Source organism: Alexandromys fortis, unplaced genomic scaffold (assembly GCF_014885135.2).
Source record: "Alexandromys fortis isolate MF-2015 unplaced genomic scaffold, M_Fortis_MF-2015_v1.1 scaffold_22, whole genome shotgun sequence".
In the NCBI taxonomy this organism is placed as follows: domain Eukaryota; kingdom Metazoa; phylum Chordata; class Mammalia; order Rodentia; family Cricetidae; genus Alexandromys; species Alexandromys fortis.
Genome location: NW_026067900.1, coordinates 1,915,174 through 1,937,348, shown reverse-complemented (window position 1 = coordinate 1,937,348; position 22,175 = coordinate 1,915,174). Strand labels below are relative to the sequence as shown.

Genomic DNA, 22,175 nt, shown 5'->3' with positions numbered 1-22,175 from the left:
ATCTGTACTCACTGCGGAGACCACTGTGAGGACTGAAGCATGGGAACACACAGAAAGCATACAGTAGGAAGCCGAAACGGCAAAGTTGTGCCAGGTTAGCGATAATAAACGCATCTTAAAAACACGAAACATCTACTTAAACTGACATCATAAAACAGAAAGAGAATTCACTTTCTACAATAATAGCAATAATAATAAAAATACAAGACACACACCTCAAGCAAGTATCTTAGCGAATACGGAAGAAGGTTCCGCAAGGTGAGAGGAGGGTAAAGGTGGATAACGTAGGCTGGGTCCCAGTCTTCCCCGTGGGCACCGATGTAGCTCAGCTCATCAGGCAGAGCAACCGTGTTCACGATGAGTGGTAAGAAGTTGACTTCCACTGCAGGGCACTGCAGCATGCACCTCACCTCGCTGCTACGATGAAGCTCTTCCTTCCAGGAAATGTACGTGGTGGACTGTGTGTACTGCTGCTCGAGCCTGCCAGCCGGCTGGACGTACAGCTGACATCTACAGAGGGTTCGAGAGAAGGTAAGGAAAAGAACGTCAGGGTCTTCGCAATGACTCGATAAGGTGGGCACTGGTATTGTTACAAATGCAGAACCACTGTTAAGAAAGTTAAGAGCATGCCTGAAGTGACAGAGTGGTCCCATAGAGGAAGGACAACTTAAAATATTTTCATTCTGATTATAAAGGCAAGCTAATAATATATGTAATCTTAGAAAATTGTAAAGCATCAAATATCTGATGAAGAGATTATATTGCAAATTCAATGATAACGTATGTATTTCTGCTGTATGGCTAGTTGTGAGGCTGCTCTCCCTAACATAGAGATCCAGTTCATACAACTAGAATACACAGTTCATTTTCCTTTATAACATTTATTTATGTATATAATTAACAACCCACATTAATTGTACACATTAGCAGGCTTCACTATAGTACTTCCACACACCCTAGCTAACTGTGCACACTTACTGTTCTTTACTCCATCCCCAATGCCCCCAAGACTCAGAATTTCCTTGGCAGAGCCACCCATCCATCCCCAGCTCTGGTGAGCACCATCCCATCTGGAAGCTTACTACATCCACAGCGGTGCGTACCGATAGGAATCCAGAGGGACGTGGAACTCCTCCTCAGGTCTGGCTATTCCAATGCGCTCCAGCAGCTTAACGTTCTTGACAAATTTGTAGATGATAAATGCTATCGAGAAGTGGTTTTTAATCTGTTGGGATGGATATATAAATGTTTCATTTAAAGTGATATATAAGTTAAAAAGAAAGCACTAGTAGCACGAAGATTTTCCATAGATCTAGAAAGCTTTGACTTAATTTTGGAAGCTATTTCCATGGGCTAACAAGATATTTAGGTATTTACATGTTACATGTGAACACTGAACTTAATGTTTAGGTGACAGTTGCAAGCTGACATCACCACATCCCCTACATATCACTATATTGCTAGTCTATGCCACTATTAAGGATGCAGCACTCTTGAAGACTGCAGCCAGGCTTCCTCCATTACAACCTCCCATTACCACACCACGTGACAAAGAAACAGCAAAGCCACGGAGCTCTTTTCCTGACTGCACTGCAGAAGGTGCCGCAGCTAACAATGGCCTAAGAGGTAGCGGTCCAGACTGTGAAATAGCTCCAGTCTGTACACACGCATTAGGCAGGGAGAAAGGGTTCTTTACACTGACACATACATTAAGCCTGTAGTAACGCTGGAAAGACTAAAAGGTTTCGTACAACCCTAAAAATAGGAAGGAAAATATTTATACAGATTAAAATGCCTTTCTTTTTTTTACATGAGAGTAGGTCATTTCGAACACCTAACACACATCTGAAAAATCCATCCTCAAGTGATGATCTACTAAGAGAACAGAAAAAGAAGGCTATCCTACTTGACAAGCAACCATAATTATAGTATCTCACCTCTAAATTCCTATAAGAACATAATAATGTTTAGATATTTAAGTGTTCCAAATCTCTAAAGGAACATAAGGGCTTATGGGTTTGTGGGCAGTAAAACTGGACTTTATTTAATAAGTAGGTAAGTAAATAAATACATGCACGAAACTGTTTTTCAAGCCATTTAAAATAAATCATAGTACCAGAGAACCAGGTAGGAGCAGAAGCTGTTTCGCTTAGTCGTTTATTTCTAAACCGTCAGAGGCGCTCGGGGAGTTCCACTGCACCTCTCACACCCAGCTAGATGACGGAATGCCCAGCACGCCCAAAGGGACACACATTGCCACAGCATTACCTGCAGAGGCGAGCGGAGAGTGATGACCTTATTACCTTCTGTCGCATCAATCTGCACCAACACAGAGTCAGAACGGCTGGCACTGGGATTCCGTACATTATACAATCGCCGGCCAGGCCTGGCCACAGGGACACCGCCCACTTCCGTGTAGCCATGTGGCACTAAAGGAGAATACAGGAGAAGAGAATTATAATAATCACTTTTTTAATAATAGCATACTCTGGACCTACAGAGTTAAGAGCACATGTTACTCTTGCAGAGGATCTGGGTTCAATTCCCAGCACCCATATGGTGCCTCGTAATCACCTACAAAATCAGTTCTAAGGGATCTGAGGCCCTATTGCAGCCTCCAAGGGCACTAGGCACACACGTGGTACACAGACATACATGAAAGCAAAACACCCCCCCCAAAAAATAAGTAAATAACTCAAGCAAAATAATAACACGCCACAATAATGACAAGGGTATGCTTGTTTATCGTTAGAAAACATGTTTTTCTAAGACTCTGAGATTTAAAAAAAAACAATATAAAACTTTTGCTACAGTGAGGGATTAAATATACTAAAACAAATAAAATCTCTCAACTAGATAACAACAATCCCCTTGTCTTTATAATGGTATCGTTACCATCAAGGCTTTAGACTTCTGACTAGAACCACTTTTCTCCCTGAACTGAATGCTCGCCCTTTTAGAAACATAATACTTATTATTTAGGGCATAGTAATAATCAAGGTTTACGGGTATTTATTAATTAAGGTCAAGTTTATGTTTAGAAGAAACCCAGAGATGAATTATCCACTATTTATTGCAACGTCTGACAAATGTTTCACAGGATCTCTTCAGCAAAATAGTATCGGATGATTTATCAAAAATAAGCAGCCACAATTCCTGCGATGTTCTGAAGACACCGAAGAGCGGCATACCAAAGGTCAGCGTGAAGAAGGAACTCTCCTGCCGGCTCAGAATCGACAGCTTTCCTTGACGCGAAGGTTCCAGGCTGTCATATTCCAGCTCCAAATGCTGACCAGTGTCCACATCATAAATGTCACTCTTATCAGGGGAACCCATCACCTTGAGGTTACGATTGGGCTGCACCTTAATGGGAACACCTAGGGCATTCCTGACTGTAAAAGGAGCCCTGTCTTTTAGAGAGTAGTCAAAAGTAGAAGCAGCCCCCTCCGAGAAGCCCTGCAAAGGAACAGAGCACAGTGAGACCCAGCAGTGTACTCGTTTTACCATGGCTACATGTCTTCTTAAAACTTATTTAGATGACAAAAAATTCCATACGTGTTTCATTCATAAATCCTATATGAAATGTCCCAAATCAGAATCATACATACTTTTGCTAAATTGCTGAAAACATTAAGACAGCTTTTGGATATTGTGATATTCATCGTAGCTCCTGAAGAAATATGAACTGCCATTTGTGACTCGGGAATAAAATCATCTCCCGGCATCAAACTTTTATCCTGGATCGGGTTCTTCTTCACCTAGGAAGATAAACACCATGTAGAATTTATCAGTCAAATAGCCAATGGTAGCTTTTAAAAGCTCAACATTGAGGGATTCAACTGAACTAGTTAGTTTACAATATGTCTCCTCAAAATCTCATTTTCAACCATAAAGAGCAACCCTGTGATTCAGCAAAGATCAGCAGCCTTCTCTCTGCACTTAGGCCATGGAAAGGAAACACTCAGTACGATGCTAAGGACAAAGTCTGAGGACTCAGCCACACCTTCCGACTCCTTGCACTGCCAGGGTAAGCTAGCTCCTGAGCATGCATGACTGGGTTCTGAGTTCCTTAGCAACTGAAGGTGACTCCAAAGTCTAACTGGTTCTGGTTAGTGGTGTCATCTGGAAATAGGATGATTTTCCCTACTACCTTTTTTGGTAAGTAACATGGTAAGCTTTTGGATTAAATTGATTGCAGATAACATTCACATTTTCCTTCCAATAGTAGTTCAAACCCTGTGTTAATATTCTTTCAGTCTCATTGTGCCAGAGAGAGGTAGACCAGATACTGCCTCTGCTTTAGTCAGAGAGAGTAGGAATACAAGGTAACTGAGTGGTCATCTCTAAAGAAGAATTTGCTATAACTGTTTCTGGAAGTGAGACTCCTTCATCAGTGACCTCAGCGAGGGAGTGGCTACAGTCTGTTAATAGCACACTTCTCCTCACATTCCTGCACACATAGAAAAACAGACTTTGAGATCAAGGATTCTGAAATGATAAATGTTAAATAATAAATGTCAAAAACAGAGTTTATAATAATATTAATTCTCAATTTGGAAGGCTCATTCCTAAAAATCACTAGAAATTTAAACAGTTCCATTTGTGAGTTTTATCTACCAATATGTGCTATATTAGAAATTAAAACTGAGAACACTTTTAATATATAAAAATAAAAAGTATGTTTTAACTATTCTTATTCTGTCTTTCATATTCTGTATCTTGATCCCATTCACTTCCCTGTCCCTTCACATCCACTCTCTGCCCCTGCACATCCCTCAAATAAAATTAAAAAGAAAAAATAATAAAAGAAAAGAAAACAAGGAGAAAACTTAAAAATCTCATCATGGAAACTGGATACAGTGAGTCATGCCATGAAACCCCTTTGTCCCTTTATCTTTCCTTGCAAGAGGCCATTGGTCTGGTTCGAGGCTGGGCCCTGTGGTCATAAGGGAACTGTCCTGGACCCTTACCAGCCGCAACATTCGGGAGAGCAGGCCCTGCACCTTGCCAGGGCAGCACAACTGAGTCCTCTCTGTTAGCTCAGGTGTTGGTGAGCCAGTCTTGAAGTTGTGAACATGGGAGAGCTCTCCCCATTTCTCATCTGTCTTGTGGCAACATGGCCTATGACAGGTGGGAGAGCTGGTCCTGTGGTCCTAAGAGTGGGAGAGCTATCCCTTGTAGCTCTTAGAAATGTAAACATGAAGAGAGACTTTGACAAGTGTCTTGAATGCCTGCAGTAAGACACGAATTCTCAGTTCTGCTACACAGTCAGATGAACTTCCGTAATCAGTCTCTGAAAAACTGTACTGTATTCCATGAGAAAATAGGAGTAAGAATTATATATGATGCTTCATTATTGCTGTGAAAGGAGTTATTGCCTCATGAACGTTTTAAGGGGTTTCACAGACCCTGGACCAAATCTTGGAAATCCTGAACTAACACCTAAGGACGACGCTTGGCATCACGCTGAGCAAAGCACTGGCTTTCCTTACATTAAGCTTTAAGCTCCATGGTGTTTTCCCCTCCACTCTTTCAATCAGTGGCTCCCAGACAGCATGGATTTCGTTATAATAGTGAACCTGGAAAGGTGCAGAATTTCAATTACTTGGTTGTTCAGCATTAATCATATAATCATGTAATCAGTAGAAAAAGCATACTAAGCTACTGTTTTATACCAAAAGCCATTTTAAAATCCCACCTAAAGAAACACACACAAAACACAATGTAGTCCCCCCTTTCTGTTGCTCTACTGTCAATAAACTACTTAGCAAGATATTCTCTAAGAATAATTATAACATGTAGTACTACACCACGGCATCAAACATTAGACTAAGCTAGCTATTCGCATGGAGACATCTGCAATGGTGCTCTCCAGCTGTGCTCTGGAGGTGCCCACGCGGCCGTACCTCTAGTGTCATGTCAGCAGCAGCAGCCATTAGAGAAGTCCAGTTTTTAATATTTCCAGAAAACTTAGACTCTGCCAGTAACAGGGGCATGGTGCGATGCCCAAGGCCACATTCTAGGGTGACCTGAACTGACTCCACAGCAACCACACAGTTCTCCTCTATCGGCGGACGTTCAAAGTCTCCGAAATTTTCTGTGACTTCTGTTGCCGTGTCAACACCCAGAAACCAAGAGTTGTAATCAGTAACAGATTTGATGGCCCAGAGATTGTCCATCTCCTGAGCGGTGTCTTTCGAGTCGTCTGCTTTGGCTTTTGGAGACATGGCAGCCAGGATGGTCATCACAGTATTCAGGATTATAGGCGAGATCTTTAAAGAGGAAAGCATAAATATATTCAGAATAGATCCCCTCCCAAATGAAAATTAAAATACATGGTTTCAAAAGTCAAAAAGCAAGTAACTTAAATTTAAATGTATTAAGTTCTGAACGAAGGAAAGTAAGAAAACGGGAATTCAACTAACTGTATAAGAATCTCAGCTCAGGTCGTTGGGAATTCAATAGTTCATGTTATATCAACAGTCAAACCCGAAGTGGAAACTACTGATTCAGAACCAGATAATGTTACATGAACAACAACAAAAGTGTGCACATGCAGCCAACTTTTTCACTCTGCTCCTAGCTAACTTCACTCATCAAGGTCAGAAGCAGGGGGGGCTGAGACTGAAGACCTTCTCATTCCATCCCGGATTAATGATGCTTGCTCATCATTGGAGAATGCCCTGGCTCACTCTCATTCCTATCTCTGCCTCAGTGCTACACACGTAATACCTGTAAGCCAGCCGGCACCCTCAGCCCCCCTCCAAAATGCCACCAGCCACAACTGTTTTTAACACCGAATGTAGGCAAAGCATTGTTGTATTCAAATCCGTGGAAACCTTTCAGCACTATCAGAATATATTCAAACTCTCCTTGGCTGGGTACAAAAAGCTCCTTGTGAGGCAGTGCCTGTTTGACTGGCTAGCCAGGATTCTCCAGCGTTTGAAACACCTTGGGGTAAGTAACTTAGAAGGAGTCCTTTACGGGTCATTTCTCTAACCCCCACTTCTCTAACAGGCTGATCAGACATGCAGACTCCAGCACACACTGCTTCCTTACCTATCAGCTGAGACCGCTGTTTTCCCTGGCCTGATGAACGTTACCTAGGCTCACACTCTACCACACACCTGTCCGTGTTCAGCTTCTTCACACTTTCCCATTGCACACACTGCCAGTCCTATAGGGATGGCCTTTTCCTCCTCCTCCTCAATCTCTTTCTAAGGACTCTGAAGACTCAGTTCAGGAAGGCCAGCTTTCAGAGAGCTTTTCGTATGCGCTGGCCTGGATGCATGTGCTGCCTGCACAAAAGGCGATGACCACCGTTTTCCTTCTTTCTCCTAAGAGTGTCATTAACTCTCTTGTAGGAATGAACTATGAATGCCCTACACGGGACATTTTTACACACAGTAAGAGAAAAAATGTTTGACCTAACCAACACTTGGGTGGCAGAGTCAGGAGATCTCTGTGAGTTAAAAGCCAGTGGGGGCTACAAAGTAAGACCCTGCTTCAAAAATTTAAAAAAAAAAGTTTGTTGAATAAATATATGTAGAGGTATGAAATATTATCCCAACAATAAAAAACATTTTCTTTCATATTTTGGAAAGAAAAAAACCCAGGATGCTTCTCTATTCCCACTTGTAAATGGACACAAAGTCAAGCTTCAGAACTTAAAGGCCAGGCTGGGAGATGCCTGCTGAGTAAAGTGTCCCCTTTAAAGCATGAGGACCTGACTCCGCTCTCCAGCAGTCGCAGAAAAAGTCAACTGTGGCAGGACCTGGGAGCTTGCTGAATGGCCAGTGCAGCCAACCACTGGGCTCCAGATTAAATAAAAGACCCTGTCTCAAAACAATAGGGTGGAGAGAAAGAGAGGTAGACACCAAAGGCCAACCTCTGACTCACCATGCACACACCACACCGAGGGAGACATAAGAAGATAGGAAAACAGAATCTGAATGCTATTAGAAAATATTGAGGCTTATTTTTCCTTTGCAATACATTACATAAGGGTTTAAAACACAATAAATCTTAATAATTCATCTCAGGTATATACCTGCCACTGTACATATTTGTAAAGACACACAGAATATTTAACCACATAGATTATTAAGCTGAATCAAAATAAATAGCAAATAAAAACCAAACAAGTAAGTACAAATAAAGTAATCTCAACTTCACCTCACCGACCTTTCTTCCCTTCTTTTCTCATCCATCTCTGTTCTCCACACCTACTTAACCTGCCCAATAAACACATGCAATAAATAGAAAAAAAAAGAGAGACTCTCATCATTTACAGATAAAAGGCATTACTATGGGCAGATAATATAGCTCAATGGGTTAAGTCTAGCCATCAAGCCTATCGACCCAAGTTCAATTCCTAGGAGACACAGAAGGAAAGAACTGACTCCAGAAATTTGTCCAATGACCTCTACATGGTACCATAGAATGCATGTATATGTGTATATACACACATGCACACAGGCACACAGGCACAGTAGTAAATAAAACAAAAATGTTTATAAAGTTATTTGAGAAAATATTCTTTCCAAAACAGCACAAATAAGCATGCATATTAAAGAAAAGATGTTTGAATTACAGAGTTATCCTGATTACCAACTAAGTGCCTATCAATAATGCCAGGGTTGTGAGACACCAAAAGATATGGTTGCAAAGCACTAAAAATATACAATACCGTGTAAAAGTAAAAATGAACCTCCAGTGAAAGAATATGTATGAGAGGCACCAACCTTAACTACAAACTCTTTAACCATGACATTTATGTTCTGTTTCCCTGAAGCCCATGTACACTTTTCCATAAATAAAGAGCAGGGCTGTAACACCTAGAAACAAAAAAAGGAAAGTCACATTCCTCTAGTGATGCATTCATTATGTACCATACAGTTATAAGAACTTTAGTACAAGCCCAGCTCTACAGCAAGCAAAGGCACATTAGCTGCCCCTCTTAGAGACGCTCTTCTATACCAAATCAAAGCTGGCACAATTCAAGGACTCTATTCCAAAGTATTCCCTTCTCCGTAAAACACCTTCTTTATCATTTATGATGCCCTACATAAAATGCACCTTTGAGGTAACTATAAACACGAGCTAACACCTAGGGTGCACTGAGTACATGATGTTTCATGAAGACTAACGGGTTGTGAATACCACAGATGGTCCTTCTGAGGACAGACCTCAAGTCTTCAAACTTGAAGACTGAACTATGAAAACTAGAATCCTACATATATCATTAAAGATACAAAGTAACTTTGTCTCTTGATAAATGAGGCCATGGCAATGGCATATTTGTGGTGGTTTTTAATTAGAACCTGTCTTCAGTGAAGGGACTACTATTAGTTCTCTGTGACATGTAAAAGAATAATTCATGATCAAGCGTGGAAGCTTAGGCTTCACTTCTCTGTGCTTATAACATAACCTCCAAAAGCCCCAAATCGAAAACAATACTGCAAGTGAGCCAAGCAATGTAAGATTCTCTTACCATAAAGTTACAGATATGGCACTAAAAATAATTGGTATAAGTAAGCTAATTAAGCTAAGATGACAAATTTCAAAAAAAAAACATAAATCAGAATTTAAATTAACTTTTAACAACAGAATACAACCCTCTCTTTTAGTCACATGGACTCCAATTACAATTTTTTTTCATACCACATTTATTTTCTCATTCACTCATTGGTTGTACTACAGAGAACAAATAGAAAGGTGAAGAAAAAAACACTGGGTCCTCATAAAATTCAAAACCTATCCGAGAGAAATGCAACGATAAAAAGAGTTCACCTGGAGGTACCCCTACTTCTGTCACTGTGGCAATCACTGAGCCTCCCAACATTTTCCACGGCAAGGCCAGATCCATAAAGCCCAAGTCTGTGATGTTCAGCCAAGCACTCCCTAGCAGAGTCTAGAATTACACTCTGTCACTAGCTTCACCACAGCTGTCTACAGTCTTCCTCACCGTAGTGATGTTCTTCCCTCTCCTTTCTCTCAGGAAGGGGCAGGCCAGCACTTTCAGGTCTCTCACAGAAGCTTCCATCATCTGCTCGAGTTTGGACGTTGACAGGGAGAGGTTACACTGGAATGAGGCTGTCAGAGCAGGAGCGTCCGCCCTTGTCAGGTTGGCAACAAACACCACTTCTGGGTCTGTGATCATGGCCTTCAAGGTCATATTTGGTCTTACAGAATCATCTGAAGAAACATCAAGGACAGAAAAATTTTAATGTAAACCTTCACAACAGACCATCTATCCATTGCTGAATATGAATATATATATTATGTTATATATATTAAATTTTATATATATATAAGTGCAATTAGAAGTCTAGCCAAAGATGGTCATTGCTACTGGAGCATTTATAAATGGCATGATTTAGGAAGTTCCTAGTGATGGAATGTAGGTGTATGCACATATAAACAAACAAAATTATTAAGTACAGCTTCAGGGGCAAGGAGCAGAAAACAGAGCTTCACCTCTCAGATGAACCACTGTCACTAGTTCACTTCAGTTTCATCAAAAACACCACTCTCCATGCCATGTGACCCACAGTACAAACTTACAGAAATAAACATGGCATTATCAGGCGTGACCACTATTAAAAATGTCACAGCAAATGGAAAAGCAGTGTTCTAATCTTGCCAATACAAGCTCTCTTTGAGACTTTCCCAGGTTTTACATTAAAGAAAAGAAATCAAACCCATTTAACCTTAAAACAACCTCAAATTCAACACAGGAAATCAACAATATACTTAATAAAGCCGGAATATAAAAACTACCAAGTGGAAAATGGTTTCCACCATTCTACATCAGGCATTTGCAGTCGTCCTCCAAGTTTACGGGACTAAAGGGGGTTCTGGGTCAGTCACGGAGTCCTCTCCTGTTCCCACCTCCTCCTTCTAGCTTTTCTGTTGCCCTCCAATGCACTAGGATGTTTGAATAAATGACTCCCTTTTATAAAACAGGCAGCCACTAACTGGTTAACTCCCCACTTTACGTCATTTAAAAACATTTACTTACTGGGGTGTTACAAAGAATGTGCTTAAATCTACAAGCCTAATTTTACTTTCTCAAATTCTCCACCTCTGGGTTCTGTTTCTAATTTTTGTTAGAATACAGACATCTTCATGCAAGACAGATAGGTAATTTCTCCTAACCTTTCTCTGTCTTGACTCTCCCCACGGCTGTCTGTCTTGATGGAATCTGTATTTCTTTTGCTATGTCTTCTGGACTCTGAGGCATAGCTTTGATGAAGAAATCTGCCACGGTCATCAGGAACTCCACGCTGGCACACACGTACAACTTGTCGAGAACAGCATTGATCTGACTTCCATTTTTATCTTGTCTATAACTTACATCAACCATAGAACCATTGCTATCTTGGTCGTTCTTTTTGTCAATCATCCTGAAAAACAAACACGCCATTCATTATTTTACTCCTTCTCTCCTGCTCAGATAACAAAGGGATGAAAATGTTCCCTTGCATTTTAATCATCTCTCCTTCACCCTTCAGTTTCTAATCTGAATAGAAAAAGAACGATGTTAATTGGAATATAATCACCCAATTAGCAATCAAGACATGGCTGCCTAAACTCCAAAGAAAGACGCACGTGATTAAACAATTATGGGATATTCTGTAATTATAATGCAATACTAGAGAAACCAATGAGTGCCAGAAATGATCGTGGGCAATCAGCAATATCTGAATGCAGTCCCCTCAAAATACAGCACAACCTTTTTTATTCTACTAAATAAAATTTCCCTGAAATAATTTATCTATATAATTTGATTACCATATGAAATTTATTACCATAGTGCTCAATGCAACTCAAATAAACAAGTGTTTACCAACATCTAAAATGATGATTCCCATACACCCTCACGTGTGTGAAAGAGATCAGATTTATTCCCATAGTGCTCAGTGCAACCCAAATTAACAAGTGTTTATCCGTATCTATGATGGTTCCTCATGCTGAAGAGATTAAGGCTACTAAAGATGATTTCATCAATCAACCCAACACTAGTGCCCAAAGATCTGTGGACAGCTATCCTGGCCATGGAATTTGTAACTAGAAAAGCGGGTTATATGAGAGCAAACTTTCCTTGCTTGTTCATTTTTCTGAAGGTCGCGGAGTTCAGCAGAATCCAGGAAATAGACAATCTTGTCCAAGTTTAAATAGCAACATAGTCTTTGCACAAGAAGTACAAAATATGACACATTTCATTCCATGAGAAAGTAGTAAAAACACAGTTAAGCTATTTAGGTTACATACTTCATACCAGACTGGCATAAGCTAATCTTTCAATATGGGTTGATAACATGATGATGCTACAGTGTATATTCCTACTGAAACTGGAAGAAATTCTATAGAATTGGTTTGAAAGACAAAGTAAACAAGGAAAAAGAACGATGTTCAAATTTAAGGATTCTAAATAATAATAATAATAGTTCTGCCTACTGGCAATAACCTGGAAAAATACATTACCAACTCATTAAAACTCTTTAATCTTCTAGCTCTCATTGTTAAAATGGCACTTGGCTTTACTAATAAATCCCCCTCTCATTTAAAGTTTGAAGCAGAGAGCACCATTATGTCTCCTCGCAGCTCAATTCTGAAAATAAGGTCAAAGGATAGACTCTGCTAAGGATCCACACCTCGCAATGGCAGGCTGACATCCACCTGAAACCCTGCGCACAAACCCTGATTTCACAAACCTGGATGTTGCTCTCTCAATTCCTTCTCGGAGATCATCAAGAGTGCATGTCTTCAGTTTAAGGCTGACATCCATAGACCCATCCTTGAACATCTTCCCTGCGGAAGCCATCAGGTGTAGTCTGAGCTCACCAAGACGGAAACTGTCATTATGAAATGAGAGTCTGGACTCCTGTAGCACATTTTTCAAGCAAAGGAATAGATGGGCTTTAGATATTACCCAAGTATATTTAAGCACATTCCTCAATTCAGAGCTTAAATGCAAACCAACTCACAACAGTTCCAAGGGCTGAATCACAGATGTGGAACTGACCTCATATAAAACAATGAGAAATTACAGGGGGAAAGTTTAAGGGAAATGAAGATATGCACCCAAAGAAAGGTGACAGGACGCAGTGTCTAAAGAGTAAGCTTGAAGAAAGAAGCCAGAGACAGCAGCAGCCTTTGAAGGCTGGAGATCAACAGATGGCTGTCTGCAGGTGAGATAAGGAGTGTGCGGAACTTGCACTGCCAGTAAAGGCATTTGCTGAGGTGCGCACGAACACCAAGCACTAGAACTTGAGGCAGTTGGTTGCATAAACAACAGATATTATCACAAAGCTCAACTGGAGAAATGTATGAACACTGTATAACATCCAGAAAATAAAAAGTGCAACTAGCATATGAAATGCATATGAACACAGGTATAAACTCTACAATAGATATGGGCTGTGGGCATTATATGACATGTTATGGGCATTAACATATGACATACCTAACTTATGAAATATTTATTACAAGGTACTATGCATTACAAAATGGCTTTCTAAAGTACTGCTGACCTATTATATACATACCTATCTATTACTGACTGGACAGAATCGTGAAAGGCTCCAAAGACAGTTATTATTCTGTCAAAAACAGTGATGACTACTGATGTATAAAATTAAACATATGGCCAGACACTCATATGGAAAACTCCTCTCTTAGTGATGGATAAATGCATTTTGGTACTGTCTTTCTGGAAAGAGAGAAACCCTGAACACCTTTCCTGGTCTGGTAAGATTGGAAACCTAGGGGAAAGGCTGAGCATATGAACCACGTACATTTTCAGGTCAAACAGGAATTGTAGATACACTAAATTTTATTAATAGTTAAAACAAAAAGTGCCAACATACAAAAACTGAATCCTCTCAAGAGCAAAGGAGTCATCTCTGGCAGCAACAACAACAATACATACACACACACACACACTATGTACCTGGTGGCTGTCATTGTTGTAAAGGATAATGGACAGAGAGTCAAAGTGGAAGCCAAACTGAAGGGTGACAGTCTGATCCACAGGGGCCTTTGGGTCTGTCAAATCTTGTTCTGATGGTTCAAGCAGAAATAAGAAAACACACGGCTCTTAGGTGGGTACATTGTTTTAAACATTTTAAAGATGGAAGATAAATTATTATTCTAAATTTACATCATACTTTCTATCATATTTAAATAACTCACTAGACAATTAAAAAAATGGCAATTACTGATCCCTATATAGTTAATAAAGGTCAAAATGGCAGAGGTAGCTGACAGGAAAAAATGATCTTTAAATAATATCAAGACAACTCTTTGAAACATCCCTTCAAAGTAAGGCTTGCTACTGCAGTTTGTTGTTGCCACAGCACGTTTTCCCTAACTAGTTGGTATTAAACCGAACGCACAGTGACATCAAACACTGCCCAGACTGGGGAGCTGCCAAAAGATCTTCTGCGGGCCAAGAACACTTTCCATGACCTTTGATGCATCTTAGACTTGCTCACTAGCACAGCTGAAGTGCACTATGCTGAGGAAGCCTCGGGAGACTGACGTGAAGGGACTCCAGAAGTAATACTTCCTTCCCATCTTTAGACAGACAGGATATGCAGAACAGATAAAACAAGACTACAACCTCTTGGAGACCCGGGGCCCTTCTTTAGAAAAATTACTAGAAAATCAAGACTCTGCCAGGCAGGAAAACCCTCAGGCTTTGGCTCTGTGTTTACAGAAAATAATTTCTGTTCCGCCACTGTATTTGCAGTTTGCATCTGAACGAATAACCATAAAATGAGAACCAGAAACACAAATCTGATCACAGCCAAACTCAACGAGACCATTCATCACCAACGTTTGTTCATCTCCAGTGTCCTGTTAACAATAGCCTACTTAGCCAGCATTTGTCTACGCCCGAGGCAAACCCAAACTCAAAGGATGACCCTGGCCTCAGCTATTTAAACCAGAAACCTCTTTCCCCACACTCTGAGAATCTCAGAACATGCCCAGCCTAATTATGAAGGTAACGCTGGCACCATGACAGTAATTGCCAATGGCAGCTTCGTCAGTAAAGATCAGGGAACACTCTGGAGAGGTTCATGGGAGCAAAGGGTGCTTGATCTTGCTTCAGTTGTGGAAATATCACCTATTGACCGGCTCGTAAAAACATCTGCTCTCCATATCAATGATCTAAATAACGGACAGTGCACAGCAGGGTACAGTGGGGCACACCTGTAACTCCAGCACCCCGGGACTGAATCAGCAGAACCGTCACAGGTTTGAGGCCAGCCTGGCCTACAAAGTGAGAGACTTCCTCAAGAACAATTAGAAAAGAGCAAAATAACTGGTGGTTGTACCACTTAAAATAGCTGAATTTAAAGGGTCACAGTGCTCTTAAAAGCTTTAATTTTAATAACCTAGAAATTTCCGGGCACATTTCAGAGCATCATTCTCCACTAAAGCCAGGTGTAAAGCTCTTACTGTAAGAGAATACCTTCCTTCCTCAGGGGTCAGTCGACACACCAAGGCTCTTTTCTCTCTGAATTATTCTCACATCTTACCACACTACCTGCCTGTTTTGTGTTTTCTTTCAACATAGGGACCACCTCAGTGCCTGGTGAATTCAGCAAATTTAGCGTCCACAAGCTAAGAAGAAATACTCACTGTGGAGGCAAAAACAACTGACTCTCCCCTTGTCGTAGACAATGTATACACCTCCCTTAGAAGCTTCAATAGGAACCCCAACTCCAGCGGACCTTCCACAGTAAACATTAAGAATACTGAATCTTTTCACAACACTGTGCTACGCAGCCAACAGAGAACAGTGTATGATGTTGTTAATTTTTCAATTCCAACACAAAACTCTTCATCGGCTTTTACCTTTAAGGTAGTCAGGCCCACTCCGAGTATCTCTCTTCACTCTTGCAGCCTCCTGTGCAGACTGGGTAGGGCTTGGCTGTGAAGAAGCTTCCCCAAGGTTTTCCAGCAAAATTTTCATTAAAACTGTCAAGTCATCTTGACTGAGAGCAACCTGAAAACCATTAATAATTTGTTTATGTGATATAAGAAAAAAATTTATGCCTTTATAGCCTCATGAATGAATGATTGATTCATCTACTTGAGAGAAAACACATGTGCTGAGTGTAGAGAAACATTTTGTCTCATCTAGGATGACACCACCCCCAACGCAACCAGATCCTTGGAACCCAGTGCCCTTCCTGCCTGCCCTGGGACTACGCCACATCTTCCTAGGCCTCGTTCCAGGCTCCACTCCACCTCTCCTTCATCTCATCCAACACCAGCTCATTTGCTATCACTTGTTTCCCTCCAAGTCCAACACGTTGAGCTTCCAGTCTCTACTGGAACTGACCTGTTCTCTTGCTCTGGAGCTCTGTTCTCACTACAGACACAAATGGACATACACAAACATCTGGTAGCTTAGCAAAAATGCCACCTCTTACAACAATAGCTAATCCAACTACTAAGAACTTTCTAAGACATCATGCATACCAGGAAAGCAGCATCTCCCTTTTACCTTTACAAAAGGGAGTGTGAGAGAAAAAGACTAAAAAGCTCTTGAGGCAGATCTGAACCAGCTCTATGCCTTCAAGCTGTGTGTGAGCCAAGTTTCTCAGCTTCTCTAATGCAAGTCTTTTTTATCTTTAGGACATGAATAATAGCATCTTTATGGTGGAGAGCTGAACGACATGGAGCAGCCGGTCTGAAGGAGACTGCCCCAGGTTAGTAAGACCCATTAGCTCAGGCTTTGCTTAGAAGCTACTCGTTTTCTCCTTGTTCAGCCCTCCCTCCCCCAGCACACACAGCAGTCCTCAACGCTCGTATAAGCACTTGTGCATGAGTTGTTTAAGCATTTGCATCTAACCGCATGCAAAACACATGCATGCACCTTCTTCAAGCACTGTCTAGCTTCCTGCCTATACGACGATGGGGGAACACGAAGCACCAAGTAATAAGGATGTTTTGCTTACTCTTAAGTCCCAGTTTTCTGGTCACAGGTATGGCATCAACTTTTAAACTTCTTACTTGTGATGTCAGCCAAGATACCAGACCTGCCTGAGAGCAGCTAACTTGAGAAACTGCTCATCTACTAGGTGGCCTTCCACACCTCTGGCCCCACAGTTTCTAATTCTTGAAGTGATGTCCTGGAAACATGTTACTAGGGTCATTCACTGATATCCTTCCTGGTTTGACCCTTGACCTCAAAACCCTAGACAGACCTAAACTATGCTACTGAAAATACTGCTGCGCCTCCCAAATAAAGGCACATGCCTACTCGAGTAACTATTTCTAAATAAAAGAGGGCCCCTCCCCTATACAGTGCAATACTAGTCAAACTATTTGTACCCCAATACATGCAAATCATGCATGAATAAAACATAGATACTTTCGTTTTGAATGTAATATCTGACCATCAATTTGAATACTCTGACAGTTTTACTACATTACAGATTTAATTGAAGCTGGAGATATGGCTCAGCTCAGCAGTTAAAAATACTGGTGCTCGGGGGCTGGAGAGATGGCTCAGTGGTTAAGAGCATTGCCTGCTCTTCCAAAGGTCCTGCGTTCAATTCCCAGCAACCACATGGTGGCTCACAACCATCTGTAATGAGGTCTGGTGCCCTCTTCTGGCCTTCAGGCATATATGCAGACAGAATATTGTATACATAATAAATAAATTAAAAAAAAAAATACTGGTGCTCTTCCATAGGTCCTGAGTTCAATTCCTAGCAAGCACATGGTGGCTCACAACCATCTGTAATAAGATCTGGTGCCCTCTTCTAGCCAGCAGCTTACATGGAGGCAGAACACTGTAGGTAGGTAGGTAGGTAGGTACATGTGTACATATATACATACATATACAGAGTTTAATCAAACTTTCCAATTCAAAAAATATATATTTTCAGTAGATCCACACAGGCCTCATCTCAGGCTTCATCCTGGCTTTACCAATGTCTAACTACAGTGAAATAAAGAATAGCGTGGGACAAAGACCTCACTGCTGGTTTTCAGACACACCAGCTGCACTGCGAACAAGACAAGCCTACCCAGCACTTTCTGTAGTTTACACACTCACCTGCATAGGCTTAAGCTTTCCTTTGATCTCCATGCCTGGAATCTGTGTGTACCATGCAGCTGACAAATTCCGCTGTATGGATAAAAGCATGTTCACTGGTTCTAAGATTTCAATGTCAGGCTGGAGCGAGTCAAACTGTAAAACAGTTCTGAAAGAATAACAAGGATTTCTTATAAATAGCCACATATTTTTAAGTTTATATCTTAAAATGAAGACAGACATATTTTGTATGTTTCCTAAATGCTCAAAAGCTGCAATCAGGATTATTTTAGAACATGTTTCAGACATCAACCCATCAGAGTAAATCAGGTTCAGATGCATAGCTATCTGAAACAATAAACTCAGATAAACTTTGACTCAGGTCTGACAAACGTGTCTACTGTTACCAGGACTGTATGACAGGGCACTAGTCCCATGCTGTGTAAGCAAAGGCCACACCTTTCCAAAACCAGATAATTAAGGAAGTCACTGCGTATTTAGCCTTAAGGTGGCATTATTTCTCCAAACTCAAGAAGAAAAACATACCAAACCTACAAGTTAATGAAGACAGAGCAACAGCCATTTCTAGTTTGTCTGCCAATAACCATTTATACAACCGAGTAAGTACTGCTGTCCAACAGAGGCAAGGTTTTCATGCTTTGATTTAAGGACTCTTGGAGGCCTCACTGGAAACTCCTAAGCCTAACAAGGTTTGGGAATGAACATCTTAAATCTCACTACAATTCAGGAAGGTCTCTCTATCACACAGAAAAATAAATAGCTATGTAGAATTAAGGAAAACAAAACAAATGTTTACTAAGTATAGAGCACTTTTTCTATTTTGAGATAGGGTCTCACTGTGTTTCCTAAATTCGTCTCAAACTTGTGAGCTCATGACTCTCCCACCTCAGCATCCTGAATTGGTGGATCTAGAGGCATGTGCCCTGTCCCTTCCTCATTAGGAAATTTTAATTTTATAATCATTTTTAAAGAATGGAAAAAATACTATAAAATTATTAAGACAAAACACAGGCCCTCCAAAGCATATTACTATTAACTACTGGTCAGAAAGCAGCAGTCAGTTTCCTAATTGTACTAAATACAGAATGAGAATTATGAATTATCATAGTAATTACTGCAGGTGAAAACAAATTTTTGGAAATGCACAGAAAGCAATAAACAGCTAGACGACACACACAAACCTGGAGAGTTTCAGCTGAGTAAGCTGGATGCTCATATTCTCAGCCACTGGGGGAAGAGAGTAGTGCTCCACAGGAACCAAGCTAAACTTGTTCTCAACCCTGATCAAGCCAAGATCTGCTATGACGGCATTAGGAGACACAGAAGACTGGGGAATAGTAATGACAGGCGCTTTCAGATTGATGTCCATCAGAAGCCGGAAGCTCTTCTGTGCCAAGTCCTTCACGCTGGATGCAGCTCTTTCTGCAGCCTGGACGGTGGCTGTACTCAAGGCTTCTTTGGCAGTTTGGAAATTGTTGAGGAAGCTCTGTTCAGAGAGAATGACAGGTAGACACAGTGCACCAAGGAAAACCTGCAGAGGCATTTACTGTGAATGAAAGCTCAACAGAGATCACGCGTGAGAGAAATGTTACTTATGACTTAAGCACCCACTTTCCTCGGCATGACTACGCATCTTACAGAATTTAAGTGAAAAGGAAGTTAGTACTCTTTCCCAAAGCAGGTTCTATTCGTGTGCTTTCAGGATGCAAGAATAAAGTTTATTCTTGGCAACTAATGCTTCAGCAGCTAATTCATGAAGATTTTGTAATGTACCTGAGATGTACAAATATGGGTAATTGCCTATCATCCTATCATCTTGCAATCATTAACAGGAATCAAAAGTTGTGGTAAGATATACTTCACCTCCATTTCAACTGAAAATAAAGTATTTTCCAAATGAAGAATCTAAAAACAATATTCTTAGTGTGCATCCATTAATCATACATTAGTAACTTCATCTCTTCCACTACCCCAAAATACACACATTCTAGAAACATAAACATGATGGTTTAGGTAGAAATGGAGAACCAGCAAGCAGATTTAAACTCTTCAGCCCAAAATATTTGCAAGGACACAGTAGAAGTAAGAATTTCACAGCTTGGCTCATCACAAATATAGTCAAAACTCTAAGTTTCAATATTCGTTCTTCAATTACATAATGACCTTTGGGCATTTACCAAACAACTAATATTGGAAAGCCCTAAATTACAACAGCAAACAATACAAAAAATAAAAAAAATACATAAAAATAATAGCTGGGTGTGGTAGTGCATATATTTAGTCCCAGCACTTAGGAAGGAGAGGCAGGAGGGTCAGAATTTCAAGGTTATCCTGAGCCACACAGAGGCCAGTGTGGGCTATAAGGGGTCCTGTGTTAAAGAAACAAACAAACAAGCTGGGTGGTGGTGGTGCACGCCTTTAGTCCCAGCACTCGGGTGGCAGAAGCAGACAGATCTCTGTGAGTTCAAGGCCAGCCTGGTCTACAGAGTTAGTTCCATAACAGCTAGGGCTGTAACACAGAGAAACCCTGTCTCTAAAAACAAAACAAACAAAAGCAACAACAAAACTCACAAGTACAGAAAAGCAAACAAAACATATGTGTGTATACAAACATAAATAAAGATAAAATACCAAAAGTATTTTAAAATGTTAACTATGAAAACATTAGAGAATGACAGTTTAAAAGGGAGCTGGAAAGATGGCTCAGAGGTTAAGAGCCCTGACTGCTCTTCAAGAGGTCCTGAGTTCAATTCCCAGCAACTACATGGTTCCTCACAACCATCTGTAATGAGATCTAGTGCCCTCTTCTGGTACTCAGGCATACATGGAGGCAGAATGTTGTATACATAATACATAAATAAATCTTAAAAAATACACGTTGTTATTTAGAAAAATAAGTAAAATATTTACTTATTTAGAACATTCTGTTCAGAATTTGGGTATTTATTATACAACCATTTATTATGCTCCCAATCTTAAATGTTCACCAAAGACCCTATGCTGAAGGCTGGGCTACAAGGCTGTGGCACTACTGATGCACCAGGACTTTTAGAGTAGGGGCCGATGGAAGGAAGTGCAGTCACTGGGGCATGCCCTTTACAGGGACACTGAGACCTGGGCCCCATCTGTCCTCTCTGTTCCCCAGAAGCCCTGTCCCAGCACACACATTCCATCAGCATGGTCTCCCTCATCATAACAAGAGAGCCAAGCAATCATGGACAAAGGCCTATTAATCTCGGAGTCCACACAAGTCTTTTTTCTTTTAAGCTGTTTATCTCGAGTATGACAGTGCTGGAAGACTGACAAACATGCCCTATTAGTGCAGATTTCAACTGTCTAGACTGAGGCACAGGGCCACAAAATTTAGACCTCAGTGAGAAATAAATACAAATAAAAATAAACTTACCAAAAGAGACATGAAGAATTTATGAACATAGACAATCTGAATGCAGCCCACTTTGAGACTAAGTTTGCCATCCACTTTAGACATATCACCATAGGCCTCGCCTTCTGTAGCATCTGGATACAGCGTCATCTGGAATCTGAAGACTTCATCTCCCAAAATAGAGACAGCCTGACATTACAAGACAATCGGTTATTACAGCAGAGCTACAGAAACTGGATCCTCAGCACTCATCCTGACTCACAGGGGCCTGACTGTTAGTATTCAGGCATCTGTACTGGCTTGCCCTTGGGGTCCTGACAAAATAATCCTCAGCTGCAGACAGCTTGAGAGCACCCCCTGTGCACGTTCCCTGCGCTCCCCTTTAAAGTGTGGGCTTGCCTATTCTCTCTCTCCCTCCCTCTTCTCTTCCGCAGCCCCTGTCCCCAGAGGCCGCTTATAACTGACAAGTGAAAAACAACACGGAAATTCACCCTTTGACATCCGTCATCATTTTCCTTTTTCTATAAGCGTCACTTCGTTAATAAAATACCTACCCACCAAGTACTTCCTAGAAATAACTGTCCAAATCATTACATAGCAGGCTTTACAACCTGAAATCAACCTTCCATTTTTATCTCCAGCCCTAATATGCCCAACACATGTCAGACGAATAACAAGCATACAGTGAAGACATAAACAGTGGCA

At 40.9% G+C, this 22,175-nt stretch overlaps 1 protein-coding gene across 1 annotated transcript in view; it reads right to left on the bottom strand.

Moving 5' to 3' along the window:
- Vps13c (vacuolar protein sorting 13 homolog C) overlaps positions 1-22,175 on the bottom strand; it is a 153,478-nt gene that overhangs the window by 42,538 nt on the left and 88,765 nt on the right. The window contains exons 43-58 of the mRNA XM_050125415.1: positions 21,492-21,659; positions 19,267-19,571; positions 18,086-18,233; positions 15,871-16,021; positions 13,958-14,067; positions 12,720-12,889; positions 11,161-11,408; positions 9,968-10,197; positions 8,745-8,837; positions 5,907-6,272; positions 5,493-5,579; positions 3,609-3,758; positions 3,192-3,456; positions 2,269-2,429; positions 1,104-1,225; positions 216-510 (exon numbers count right to left, since the gene is read on the bottom strand). Coding sequence (XP_049981372.1) covers positions 216-510; positions 1,104-1,225; positions 2,269-2,429; positions 3,192-3,456; positions 3,609-3,758; positions 5,493-5,579; positions 5,907-6,272; positions 8,745-8,837; positions 9,968-10,197; positions 11,161-11,408; positions 12,720-12,889; positions 13,958-14,067; positions 15,871-16,021; positions 18,086-18,233; positions 19,267-19,571; positions 21,492-21,659 — 3,069 coding nt within the window. The remainder of the gene's footprint in view (positions 1-215; positions 511-1,103; positions 1,226-2,268; positions 2,430-3,191; positions 3,457-3,608; positions 3,759-5,492; positions 5,580-5,906; positions 6,273-8,744; positions 8,838-9,967; positions 10,198-11,160; positions 11,409-12,719; positions 12,890-13,957; positions 14,068-15,870; positions 16,022-18,085; positions 18,234-19,266; positions 19,572-21,491; positions 21,660-22,175) is intronic.